Source organism: Cydia splendana, chromosome 16, assembly GCF_910591565.1.
Source record: "Cydia splendana chromosome 16, ilCydSple1.2, whole genome shotgun sequence".
NCBI lineage: Eukaryota > Metazoa > Arthropoda > Insecta > Lepidoptera > Tortricidae > Cydia > Cydia splendana.
Genome location: NC_085975.1, coordinates 11943265 through 11957340, shown reverse-complemented (window position 1 = coordinate 11957340; position 14076 = coordinate 11943265). Strand labels below are relative to the sequence as shown.

Sequence of the window (14076 nt, the reverse complement as noted above, 5' to 3'; positions counted from 1 at the left end):
TAATTTTTAATTTAGCTGCATCCGTGTTTTGGAGGGTCTACTGCGGAAATCAAAATTTCGTTATCTGTGTTTCATTCCGTCGAATATTGCAAGTTTTCTATGTTCGTGGTATATAGTTCATTTTTTTAGCATTAGAAAAAGACTACGTGATCTTGACGTGTCTTTTAATTGAAAAAAAAAATCAGTAACTATTACTTGTGAAAGCAAAATAATGTAAGAATAGTCGTATATGATTCATAATTGCTACATATTTCCCGTGATTTATTTTTCAAAAGTGTTTTTCAATAAAAAGACACGTCAAGATTGTTTACTTTTTTTCTAATGGTAAAAAAACGAACTATATAGTCAGCGCAACGTAAGAATATATTATTTGATAGTTATTAATTACCGTTATATATCTGATGCTTAGTCTATCTGTTAAACGGTAGATGTGTCTCATACGGTGGTTATGCGAATGTAGCCATTCGCTATAGTGTATTTCGAATTTGCAGTTAGTTAAGCAAAGACCCACTTCTATACTGATTCTACTCCATCCAATAAGAGAATAGCTATAAAATAAAGTCAATTTGTGAATGATATCGCCTTTCAAAATAGATTAGGACTGAACGGCAAGCGTAAGTTTTCTTAACAAATTCACTTGCTTGTAAGTTACTTACCACCTAATGGTTAAATACCCAATAATTGGCACATATTTTTTTGTCAATAGCACCCAGTTTTGCAGTTTATCGAGCACCCAGTTTTGCAGTTTCTCGACCCTTTTGTATTTATATAAGGTTAAACTCATTGTGTTTGGTGTTAACCATATTTTTTATATTTAATTGAGAAAATAATTGCTATTTGTTCCATGACGATGTAAACTAATTATAACTTCCATCCAATATATAGATTGGTATAACAAACAATAGTCAGGTTGGATTGGATAGACCCATTAGACCCACAATTTGCTCTCTGATTCGGTGTAATTAGGAATGATATTTTAAAGAGTTTTATTGTAAAATGTACTGTCAACGAATTTAATTTCCAACCCAGTTTGTACTTTGTCACAGTGACAATAGTATGAGGTCACTAGCGACTTTCATCAATATGAAAGTCACTATGACAAGGTTCGAAATGGGTTGGATATTAAATTCTTTGTCTGTACTACTCGAAACTTGAAGGCTTAATTGGAAAAGAATCTCAAAGTGTAATGTGTCGCTTAAGTATTGTCTAGATATGTTTGACTAAAATGGTTGAATTTGTTTACAATTAGGTATATTATTTGTATACTCTAGTAAATATTTCGACCCAATGCCCCTTTTAATCAGAGTTGGATGAATGTTAGATTTATAAGGTTTAGTAATTCTTGCGTTCATATCATTTCGTCAACATATCTTGATTGTACAATGTGTTAAGTAGTTAAAATCAAAGCAATAGACACATTCAAAACTTATATGCAAACTATATAATATTGGCGACCAATATGAAAATGACGTTCGACAAAAATCATTCCTTTTGTGAGATGGGCGTTATACAGAATAAGGCCCATTCTATTTTTAGAACAAGTGAAAAAAAACCCAGTGTCCTAAAAATGTTCATTATATTTTAAAATTTCTGACTACACGCTTGGTTTTTTGTAAGTTACTATCAAAAGCCGTTTTGAACTTTTGACTAGGTATTATGTTCTAAAATAAGCATTTGTCCTGACAAAAATAACTAAAGACCACCGAAACTCATCTAATTCTGATTTTTTCGTTTCATTAATCTTAAAAGTGAGCCCAGTGTAACTTTATTTAAAGTCACGACACTGATTCTACTTGTATAAACCCTAAGATATCCTAAGGTCCAGTATTTTAGCTCTAGCCAGAGTCATATATAGTAACATAAAGTCAAAATAGAATAGACAGAGTAACAATTCACATTATCACAAGCCATTTACTATAATCTCATATCCACGAATAACATTTTAACATTGCTATTAAACTGGTGCAGAATTTTATAAAATGATTGTATGATTGAAATTATTTCAGATGAACGAAATTACAGTTTGTACGGAAAATCGACTCTTTTTGTAGTGACATTTTGAGTCGAGATTTGAATGGATTATTTTGTCCAAGTTCATGCCAAATAATTTCAACGAATACTGCAGAATATTTATGTATCTATATTTCTTTAGTACGGTAACGTTTATCGCCGATGGAAAGCGTCCGTCTCTTTCAAGATTTCAAGAAAATTATTAAGTGTAAGAGGGAAGTAAGTATGCTTTTCGTCGTTGATAAGGTATCTTGTAAATTGTCTAGTTTCGCTAAGATAGTGCTGTAACGTGTATTGTGATTGATGCCAATTGGTTTTATATTGTACTGTGATGGTATGCCTACTAATTTATTTTTTGTTGAGTTTTCTAATTTTTTTTCTGTTTATTGTAGTAATCTCGAATATTGAATCTATTGTATTAGAAGTAGAGGATTTAAGGTTGGTGATTTCTATTTGGTTTGCGCAAAATAAAGGCTCCGCTAGACTTAATTAGCGAGTGAGCAGGTGGAGGTGGTTTGAACGTGGATTCGTGCGTATTGACAATTGCGTTGACTGTGGCGGCTGTGGGCCACATTGATTCAAATTTCACTTTTAGCAAACACAGGGCGGTCGCGGCACGGTTTGCGCGCGGGCGTGTAGCGGTTCCGCGTTTGATTTATGTAGGTGCTTTCCATAGCTTAGGTTACAACCCACGAGCCCACGTTTAAATTAGCTTACCTATAGTTCGTCTTTTTTAGCATTAGAAAGAAGGTAAGCGATCTTGACATGTCTTAGTTGAAAAACGCTTTTTAAAAACCGGGCAAGTGCGAGTCGGACTCGCACACGAAGGGTTCCGTACCATTATCTATAAAAACGGTCACCCATCCAAGTACTGACCCCGCCCGACGTTGCTTAACTTCGGTCAAAAATCACGTTTGTTGTATGGGAGCCCCACTTAAATCTTTATTTTATTCTGTTTTTAGTATTTGTTGTTATAGCGGCAACAGAAATACATCATCTGTGAAAATTTCAGCTGTCTAGCTATCACAGATCACGAGATACAGCCTGCATGGTGACAGACGGACGGACGGACAGCGGAGTCTTAGTAATAGGGTCCCGTTTTACCCTTTGGGTGCGGAACCCTAAAAATCAGTAATGATTACTTAAGAAGGCAGAAGAATATAAATGACCGTATTAGATTCATAATTGTTACATATTTGCCGTGACTTATTTTTAAAACGTGTTTTTCAATAAAAATACACATCAAGATTGTTTACCTTATTTTTAATGCTAAAATAAACGAACTATAGAGTCTGACCAAGCTAATTCTACACAAGACTTTGCAGTGGCAGAATGTGGAAGTGTCAAATTCCTGTGAAAATATGACGATTAAGTATAGTGACACTTTGTCACTTTAATGTCGATGCAGAGTTGGCTTTAGACGGACTTCTATCATGCTCACGTTTAGATCTGGAAGGTTCAGAGCGAGCTTACACTGTTCTTTTTCCGAGGATATTGTGGCAATTGGCCCAGTGTAAACACGCTTTTAGCTATTGGGTAAAAACTATTTCACATTATACATTACGAAACGTCGGAGCTCATTTAGAGTAGATAGTTTAGACCGCGATGTTTCGAATATTTTGCGCAGTCAGATGTTTAGGGTCAAGGATAATCACTTTTATTTAGATGTAAGCAAACAATATTTGTCAAAGAGAGATTTATAAAGAGTATAGGCCATAATATGTTTGTTTTATTTTATTTGTACTTCCTTATCCCTTCCAATATCCCATGTGTCCTCTAAGCAAGGAACTAGGTAGGTATGGCCAGTGGGGAGACACTCCTGACTTCGGGCAAACTCGGCTCCGTTCGGCTCAGCATTGCTCGGAGCGCTCCGAGCAATTATTAGGGTTGACACAACTTGACGTCCCTTTGCGTGCACGACCACAGATAAGATAATAACTTGAATTTTGACAACCCTAAATAACCGAAAGGGATATCATGATCGACCCTGAATCGCTGTCAAAGTCCGGTTTTGTAGGAAGTGTCCTTTCTGTACGGTAGTACCATTTTATGGCTCAGGCCCTGCGCGGAAATGAGCGACGCGCACGCGTGCGGGCGCCATTGTGGGTAAAATCAGTCGCACGCATCCGCGCCAGTGAGCGATGCTCATTTCGTAAGTCGACGCGGCCAAGGGCCTCAAAAATGTATGAAGTTATAGGTGCCCTCCATTTAAGTGTGCATAACAAAAGAATTTGATTGGAGTAGATAGAGAATTAGATGGCGCTGTACGGCGCCATGTTTTGTGGTAACTAAATCGTCAATCTTGACCACCAGAGTTAATGTATGGAGACATGCAGCGCCATCTATATCAGCGGTCACTACTACTACACCTCTTCTACTATTGATAAAATAACTCTTTACCTATCATCCTCGCCTCGGTTAAGAAATAAATAAAATTACATAAATTTGTTAAATTCCTGCATTTATTTCGTTTTTAGCCGTTATTTTTCCACTTCTTCTCTGATAAAAATATGTTTTAAGGCATCTGTGGGGGATATCCTTAGAGCAGAGTCCAAGGTAAGCATTTTGTCTAGCAATTCTCTGAGTTGGGTAGCTTTTCTTTCAGCATTTATCGACCTTCCAAGTTCTTTCCCCAAATCTCGAGTTACTTTGATGTTGCTGTATTCTACTACCTTTTCTCTGCCCGTAACTTCATCTTTTTTGTGAAGGAGGAAATTATGGTTGTAGTTAAAGTGCTGGTCTTTAAATTTGCCTTTTCTCGCCATCTTGTTTGGTATTCTCCCTTTGATGTCCATGAAGCATTTCAACATTTTGTTGTTCGAGCCGCCTGTGAAGAGTATTTTTCCTACCGCCATTTCGTAAATCGTGCACGCCGTTGACCACATGTCAACCCCGTGTGAGTACGGCAAACCCAATATGATTTCTGGGGCTCTGTAAAACCTAGACACTAGGTAAGGCGTGGGTTCGGTATCGTGAACTTTACCCGCCGAGCCGAAATCGCACAGCTTCAAGATATTTTTCTTCTCGTTTACCAAGATATTATCTGGTTTTATGTCGGCGTGGATGATATCAAGCTTCTTTAGATGTCTCAGCGCTAGGAGAAGCTGTCTGCTGTAGCTCACCAACGCTTTCAAGTTTAATCCATGTCTACCATACTTCTTAATAACGCCGCGCATATCCATGTGTAGAGGCTCTAATACTAGACACAAATGACTTTTATGCACAAAATGGCGCAACAGCTTTACGCAGTGATATTTATCATCGGGGTCTGCGTCATTTACTTCTTTTAAGAAAGCAATTTCTTTTAAAGCAGTTTTCCTCATGAGATCGTTATTTCTTGTTATCTTTACGGCTACGTCAGTATTTGCGGCAGTATTGTCTTGAGCGCGCACTACGTTGGCAAAAACGCCCTGTCCATAAGTATCTTTGATAGTATATCTGTTATTCAACACGTCACCAATTCTAATATTGTAGTAGCCATCAGGGTCGTCCCAGTTAGCGGTCAGCTGAGGATTGTCATTGTTGTTATCTTTGGTCACGCCCGCGGGCACATTATCAGGTGTAAAAGTATCTACATCGGCAAACATGTCGGTTGACGCAAACATGTCAGTCGATTTTTTGGTTACATCAGTGTTAGTAGTTTTATTAACTGGTCTTATGATGGCTTCCTGATCATTTTCGTTATTATCATTGAAAGTTTTATGAGATGTAATAATATTTTGAGCTACGTTTTCTGCATGATCTTTATGTGCAGATTTTAGTTTTTCTAATAGTTGTTTCCGTTGTCTTCTTCTGATTTCTATAATATTTTCCTCATCTTCTGAATTCTCATCATAATTATGAGGAGGACTATCAACAAGCTTACGTTGTTTTTTACCTTCAACCTTCAACTCATTGTCTTGACTTTCACTTTTACGTTTTTTATGAGGTTCTCTAAAATTTTCAGTATTTCTTGGTTTCTTGTCATATGTTCTAGATTTATTGTTTTTAGAATGTTCTGCAGTATTTTTTGATATTTTATTTATTTCTTCTTGTAATATTTCCCTCTGTTTGATGAGTTCCTCCATGGTTGGCATGGTGGGCATGCTGGTGGGGAGTGGTGGTGTCCTTGACTCAGCAGAGTCTTTCATTCTGGAATAGCCCCCTGTGTAATATCTTTTCTTATGTTTCGTATTTTTTACTTCTTCAGTTCTGAATGTCTCGAACGATTTTCCCCTGCGGCCGTCATTATTTCGGTGAGCCATAAAATCAACTTTCCCTCAACTGAAAATTTTGATAGTTCTCTGAAACTTTAGATCTGAAGACTTTTGCTGGAAATCTGTAAAGATATACCCAAATATAATTAAAAGTTAAACAAACCAAATATGAAAATATAGTTAAGAAATTGTTTCGACTAATAAAATATCGTTTTTTAGTTAAAATATTTATTTGCAGGCATTGTCTGTGTCACTTTCATGAAAGTTAATGTGTTATGAATGGTGCCAACGTTTCGCAAAACTAACTCTCATGAAGTTGATAAGTTGCAGTAATAAGTATGTGAAACTATATCAGTGATTACATTTCCCTCCCTGTGGACATCTGTTAAGTCTCAGGGCCAACATGATTCATTAATTATGTTGGTAGGTTATTACGAAGATGTATTGTCATCTTCACATATCCATTAAAATGTGTTTATTTTGTCCATTCATTTCCATGACGTTCATTTTACTTTACCATCCATGGTTTGTTTTATTTGTCAGTCAACAGATGGCATTTGCAATCTTGGCTAGAAAAAACAAATAATGTTAGCTCAAATGCGAAGCAGAAAAAGGTGTAATCTTAGATAATATTAAATAAAATTTTAACACTTGGTTAATACTCATCCATATGTTTTTGATTTTCCAACTGTACACATAGCATGAATTTCAAACGGCAAAGGAGTGCAAATACAAGTTAGTAAGATATCTTGAAGTTAGAGTACCTACAGTCAAGGTGTTAAATATTGACATGGAAAGTGCCAAAAACATGTATACACAACCTCATAGCCCATACATTAAGGTAGTGTGTCCATATTTTGGGTACTTTGTGTTATTTTATACCTTGTCTGTACAAGCAAAATGGATTGTAGTGCACGGGTAAAGAATTTTTTTACTGTCACTACAATAAAAGCATTTTGCTCTCAGGCACTTGCTCATCTCACAACTTACAATATTTTTTTTAATTTTTGAGGTGACAGTCACTGCGTGCCCCTTTAAAAAAAATTGATTAAAAAATGATTGTGTATGTAATAATTGATTTTAGGGCTATAATTAATTGAAAATGTTATGTTCATCATTTTTATATAAATACACATAGCTTTTATTTAGTGAAGCTAAGTACAAATATGTTTAAAGACATTTTAGTACTTTTAGCACTTTATTTTATTTGTTTCTCATAAATCTTAGACCTCCTCCACAACAGTTTTGGGTATATTTATTAATAAGAATAACCAAACCAAAGGTTGAGGAAAATGTCAATGAGCACAATGCTCGTAGTAAAGAAATGCAATGCAATAAAGTAATCCAAGTGGTTTTAAGTAGACCCAATTTCTAACAAGTTCATGTGGGTCACTAAGCCTCACGTTGCGTTACAGTTCCATTAATATAATAATAAAAGATAAATAAATCGGAATATTACCACTCTGTATAATTTAACACATTTCTTGTTCCAGATTAGGTTCCCTAATATGAACACGTCACTAATATATTAGAGGACAGGGAGAAATTCATGATATGGGCACAGTTCAGTTAACTTGATTAAAAAACAAAAAGAATTTGTGCTGTGAACAATCACCGAAATCCGGTGCCCGTTCACGGCTAAAATTCTCAAAATGAATACAATTATTTATCGAAATAATAACCAAAAACTCAAGACCACTGCAAAATTCTAGTTTTGTGAAATTTGTTTAACTAACTCAGACATCACTGATCACATCACATCAGTGAAGTGACATCTGACATTGTCAGTTTGACAAGTGACGCAAGTCTTTTTTTTATTTTATGGCCCGGCTACAATACCTTTAAGCCAAGTGAAGCAAGTACGTGATCTTTACCCGCATGTCCTCTTCTCGGACATTTTTAGGATTCCGTCGCCAAAATGGCAAAAACGGAACCCTTATACATAGTTTCGTAATGTCCGTCTGTCCGTATGTCACAGCCATCTTACTCAGAAACTATACTCTAGCAAGCCAACTTTGTCAGTAGAAAAAGACGCGACTTTTAAAATTTGTATCGGATATCGTTACTTTGCGCCTACATTTTTCAAATTTGTCGCCTTTTTCAAGCCTTTTTCTACTGAGAAAGCTGGCTTGCCAGTGTATATACATCTTTAAGATATATTTTAACAAAATTTGGAACGTATTGTAGGTGTATTTTGTGAGTCGCTAACTTTATTCCATTATGCATGGTCCGACATGCACTTGGCCGGTTTTTTGTAGGAAAGTCGGTCGGCCTTCGACATAATTTGTAATAAGCGCTTTATTAGGACCCGATCTATTTTATAATTTATATGTATTTCTTGCTCTCATTGTCATCAAGTCAAGATCCGATGATGGGATCCCGGAGAAATGAAGGGAACCGTAACCGTTTTGTATTTCCTTTCGCACCCATTGGTGGATAAGGTATTAAAATTAAAATGATAGTATGATAGTTATTCAATTCAATTTCAATCTATTTATATAATGGAGATAACAGTGATCTTATTTTTGTCAGTACATTCTTAAAAATAATGTTAGTAAACTTATACTCATTGATTATGATTAATATTTAATTAAATAACCTATTTGAAATCACTACTCACCCAATAGCAGGAGATCTAAGTTCCACCACCTTGCATTTTGGAGACAAAGCAAACCGCTTGGAACAGGTGTTCCTGGGGGTGATCTGAGCTGATTAAGCCTGGTTGCCAAGAGGTTCCCCCCAGCAGGTGGGCAGGGGAGGGGGGGAAAAGTGCCTCCGGCGCGCCTCACTCTAAGCTTTATATCTGCATACACCTTGCAACTATATCAAGCTTGGTGTCTTTTTCGTGTAATTCGAGGATGAAGAATTCATTTCTGTGACTAAATTTTCACTCACCTATACAAAAAAATCGAGAAATTCAAAATTCAAAAAAAATCTTTTAATTTTTTTTTTCGTATATCCTCTAAAAAATTTAAACTATGAGGATTTGCTCTAGAAAAAAAATACCTGTGAATAGCCCAGTTACCCTACTATACAGAATAGTAAACTTGTCCAACATTTTTTTTCATAACTCTGTTAAAAAAAAATTATGTGTCGCGCGGCGTACCTGCATTGTAAGAGCGGTATGCAGCGTTTAGGATTTTTAAGTATGTTTAGATGATTTCTGATACGTTGTTATTCTTCTGGTTGTAGATTACATTAATAAATTACTTCTGGACGTGATATATATACAAATATAAATTTAATATATAAATAAAGATGTTGGGAAAACCTTCGCCAACAGAGTTAAGTATTATAAATGTGATAAAATTAACATTATTATTTGTATGTCTTTTCCATATCTCGGGACCATGGGGTCCCTAACCTTTGGGAGACGTACGTGGGGCCGAAGCCAACAGCGCAGAGGCCCTTTAAGGCACTTTAATCTAAAAGCAAGGGATACATGTGGTGGATACTATCCCCGAACGCACAATGTGATACATCCGGAGATGGTCCCCGCCAGGTGCAAAGACTTTTGCAGTGCAGCACTTTTGTGCTGCGATGGGAACTATAAGGTCATGGGCTATAGATTTGAAAGTTGGATGGACTGGATAATGGGCTATGGGAGAGACTAGCGGACACCTCCCGTGACAATCAGTCTCAAAATTGTAAATGACAGGTGGTGACTCGCCAACTCATTGAGTGGGCCCCGCAATGGCCGCACTGTGCAGTGCGACAACAGGGCAACACTTTGGAGTGGCTGTGAGGTTGTCGAGAGGTGAGTCTGCGGTAGCCAGATCCCGGTAATCCGTTCAGCAGGCCGCCGGCGTTATGACATTTTACACTTCTAACCTGGAGCATAGGTCCCGCCCTTGCGACTCCATTCTGGCCGGCCAATCAAGGCAAGCACAGAGGCGAGGGCCAGATGACAGGGCCCTCTGGAATAGGGGTCCGCGGTGTCGCCACTCACCGTCAGCTCGCCACAAGCTGCCCCCGCGGTACATTATTATTATTATTGTGGTGTTGTGGGCCTTTGAGTGTCGCATTGACCACCATTGATCTATTGTGACGGCCCTTTAAGTTCATTACTAATGCCCGGTGCATCCAGATTCTTTGGGCCGTAATGTTTTGTACCTCATAGGGTTGCATTACGTGTTGCCCTAGGTAGGTACTTCTTTTTGACATTAGTGGTCCACAAGAACAGAGAATGTGCATTGCAGTCTCCTCTGACTCCTGACAGAACCTGCATGTCGCATCTTGTTTCTTGCCAATTTGAAACATATGTTTGTTCAACTTGCAGTGTCCAGTCAGTATTCTGGTCACAGCGCAGGTTTTGTGCCTTTTGAGTCCTAAAAGCTCCTTAGCAGTTTTGCTCTTGAACCCTTTGATTAGAGCTTTCGAGTGTTCTTGTCTTTTAACGAACTTCCACCAATCGATTGCTCTCGTTTTTCCTAAGTTGCTGAGCAGAGAATATGCATCTCGTTTTGTGCTTCCACAGAACGGTTCTGGGCCGACCAGGGGTATGTCTGCGCCCTTTCTAGCAAGTTCGTCCACTTCTTCGTTTCCGTTAAAGTCGGAGTGCCCTGGTACCCATCTAAGTGTAACTTTGTTGGAGTAAGTCAGTGAGTTTAGGTTTGTTTTACAGTTCTGGACTAGTTTTGAGTTTGACTCAAGGGATTCTAGTGCTAGCGGAGCAGCCTGCCTGTCTGAGTTGATGTAGATATGCTGGTGTCTTAGGTTTCTATCCAGGTTGATCTTCGCACATTTGTTGATGGCGAAGACTTCTGCCTGGAAGATTGAGGCCAGTGTGCCCATGCTGACGCTAGCTCTGAGCTTAGATCTCTCACCATAGATCCCACATCCTACATCATTGCCTTTCTTGGAACCATCTGTATACCAGATGTGGCTTCCCTCTTCGACGTACATTTGGTTGTTGATCCATTTGTCTCTAGGAGGTATTTCTACTGTGTACAGTTTGGTGAGATGACATTCGGTGTGCGTGTCATCAGTGGGCATGCTAAGGGTTCTATTCGCAAAAACCCAGGCCTTTAGATTGGTAAATGCATGAGAGCGCCATTTTGGCCTGTTTAGTGTGCATATTCTGTAGATGCTTGGCCTCATTTTGCACCTGCAAGTGGAGTGGTATGATGTCCAGCAGTGCATCTAGGGCCGCTCCCGGTGTCGAGGAGTAGGCGCCTGTTACTGTTAAACAAGCCGTGCGTTGCAGGCTGTTTAGAGTGTTTATTGCTGTCTTTTGGCTGGTTTTGTTACACCAGACTGCGGAAGCGTAGGTGACAATTGGCCTCACTACCGCTGTGTATAACCACATAGCAATTTGGGTCTTGCTCCTGCCATTCGACAGCATGACCACATGGCCATTTTCGCTTTTTGTATGTTTGTCAGGTGAGGGTTCCAAGTTAACTTTTGGTCGAAAGTGTACAGTACTTGACCTCTGCCGAGAACGGTTATTATGTCCATTAAGTGTTGGTTTTGTGAGTTTATCGAGCTTCCGTTTCCTTGTGAATGGTTAAATGGCTATTACAGTCTTGCTCGGATTAATGGACAAGTCATTTTCTCTACACCATTTGAATATTGTGTTTAGAGCTCCTTGCATTAGGTTTGGATATTGTGTTGAGGCAAGGGCCTTTGACGATGACTACAAGGTCGTCGGCATATCCTTGTGTATCAAAGTCTTGGCCTGACATGATTGCAAGAAGTTGGTCCACTGCTAGGGTCCATAATAGTGGGGATAAAACGCCTCCTTGTAGGCACCCTTTAGTGGTATAAAATTCATGCTCTATATATAGTATTGATGGTCAGAGTGCCTACTCTGTTCGAGAGCATGCTATGTATCCATCTGGTGGTTTCGTCTACTCCCTTTGATTTCATACCATTGAGTATGGTCTCTGTGGGCGTATTGTCGAAAGCACCTTCAACATCAAGGAACGCACATAGAGCGGTTTGCTTTTCCTCTAGGGTTTTCTGCACCGTGTCAACCAGGTTGACAAGGTGCAGAAATTATTTCGGCGACACGGCGGTTTTCAGTTGTGTCGCATGTTCCGGTGTAGGATTTGGTCTATGTTTGGGGACAGATTATAGCCCCTCAGCAACAGCCACCATGCCCTGTTGACTGGGGCTGGTCCAAACAACATGGTTATTGGGAGCCCATATGGGTCAAGCCTACCTGCGGCGGCTGCTGCTTGTTTAGAGCTTATTCGTTGCCGCTGCAAAACAAAATCCACAGGGAGGTGCAAATGCGTTAAAAAAAAACGTAAAATGCACAGTCCCATGGGCATGTAATGGCAATTACGAACAATATATACCTTATTTTAACCCGCATTTTTTGTCAAACATCTCCTATGTTAATTTTATCACATTTATAATACTTAACTCTATTAGCGAAAGTTTTCCCAACATCTTTATTTATATATTTAATTTATATTTGTATATATATCACGTCCAGATGTAATTTATTAATGTAATCTACCACCAGAAGAATAACAACTTTTCAGAAATCATCTAAACATACTTAAAAATCCTAAACGTTGCATACCGCTCTTACAATGCAGGTACGCCGCGCGACACAAAACATTTTTTTAACAGAGTTATGAAAAAAAATGTTTGACTAGTTTACTATTCTGTAAAGTAGGATAACTGGGCTATTCACATTTTTTTCTAGAGCAAATCCTCATAGTATAAATTCTGTACAGGATTTTCGAAAAAAAAATTATAAGATGAAAAAAAATGTTTGACTAGTTTACTATTCTGTAAAGTAGGATAACTGGGCTATTCACATTTTTTTCTAGAGCAAATCCTCATAGTATAAATTCTGTACAGGATTTTCGAAAAAAAAAATTATAAGATTTTTTTTTAATTTTGAATTTTTCGAATTTTTTGTATGGGTGAGTGAAAATTTAGTCACAGAAATGAATTCTTCATCCTCGAATTTTACGAAGATGACACCAAACTTGATATAGTTTCGAGATGTATGCAGATATAAAGCTTAGAGTGAGGCGCGCCGGTGGCACTCCCCCCCCCCCCTCTTGCCCATCTGCTGGGGGGAACCTCTTGGCAACCGGGCTTAATCAGCTCAGGTCACCCCCAGGAACACCTGTTCCAAGCGGTTTGCTTTGTCTCCAAAATGCAAGGTCCCCTTAAATAGAAAACGGGACCTTAGATCTCCTGCTACAACAAAGTCCAGTCCCCCGCCGCATCTGTCCTGCTGTATGTCTGTAGGTATGTTCGCGATAAACTCATTTCACCTATCTATGTAATCTATGGTTTAGGTGTATAGGTATAGATTGTTGAAGTTTTTTTGGGGAAGTGAGTCGGATTCGCATGGGTACCAAAAAAACTTAACAAAGTCGACGTCAAAAATATGTTAACACTTATGCAACTAACTCCTTTATAATAATGCGAAAAATGTAAACACAAACACATCTTCGACGACGTCGACTGTATTCTTAGAGGATATAACCAACAGAGACGCCATGTCAAAAATTTTCGGTACAAAATAGTCTGCCGTTTGTTGCGGGGGAGGGGCACATCAAATGTATAGGTACGTCATGTCAGATAAACGTCAGTCCATACATATGGTTGACATGTGGTTGACCATTGGCCGCCTATTTTCCACAGAGGGGAACGCCTGTTAATGGCGGCTCCAGTGTATTACATATTTTGATTTGTGTTTAAGAGGAAGGAGGATATAAATTATATAATGATAACTGTAAGGATGATTATTAGGTATTCTACGCAGACGTGGTAACGGCACAGAATAACTAATAGTACTACGTAACGGGCAGAAATTAGTAAAGTATAAAAGGCATAAAAGCAAAGAATCATAAAAGCCCCCAAAAGTAAGTTCACTACCAAAAAGGCCGGCTTTCGCTTT

General features: G+C 38.4%; 1 protein-coding gene across 2 annotated transcripts; it reads right to left on the bottom strand.

Annotated features, from left to right (window-relative positions):
• Positions 1–4454: 4454 nt before the first annotated feature.
• On the bottom strand, positions 4455–7945 carry LOC134798280 (serine/threonine-protein kinase PRP4 homolog). 2 transcript variants are annotated; one of them, XM_063770669.1, is made up of 3 exons: positions 7666–7945; positions 6569–6775; positions 4455–6328 (listed from the first exon to the last, which is right to left on the bottom strand). In XM_063770669.1, exon 3 carries the CDS (start codon positions 6252–6254, stop codon positions 4491–4493), a length of 1764 nt encoding a protein of 587 aa, XP_063626739.1. In that variant the 5' UTR covers positions 6255–6328; positions 6569–6775; positions 7666–7945; the 3' UTR covers positions 4455–4490. The 2 variants fall into 2 exon arrangements, with proteins under 2 accessions (XP_063626739.1, XP_063626740.1); XM_063770670.1 differs by lacking the exon at positions 6569–6775.
• Between the last annotated feature and the right edge of the window lie 6131 nt (positions 7946–14076).

What these genes read in the sequence shown, in the direction of transcription:
- LOC134798280 (XM_063770669.1), bottom strand. Translation starts at nt 6,254, where the DNA reads ATGGCTCACCGAAATAATGACGGCCGCAGGGGAAAATCGTTCGAGACA.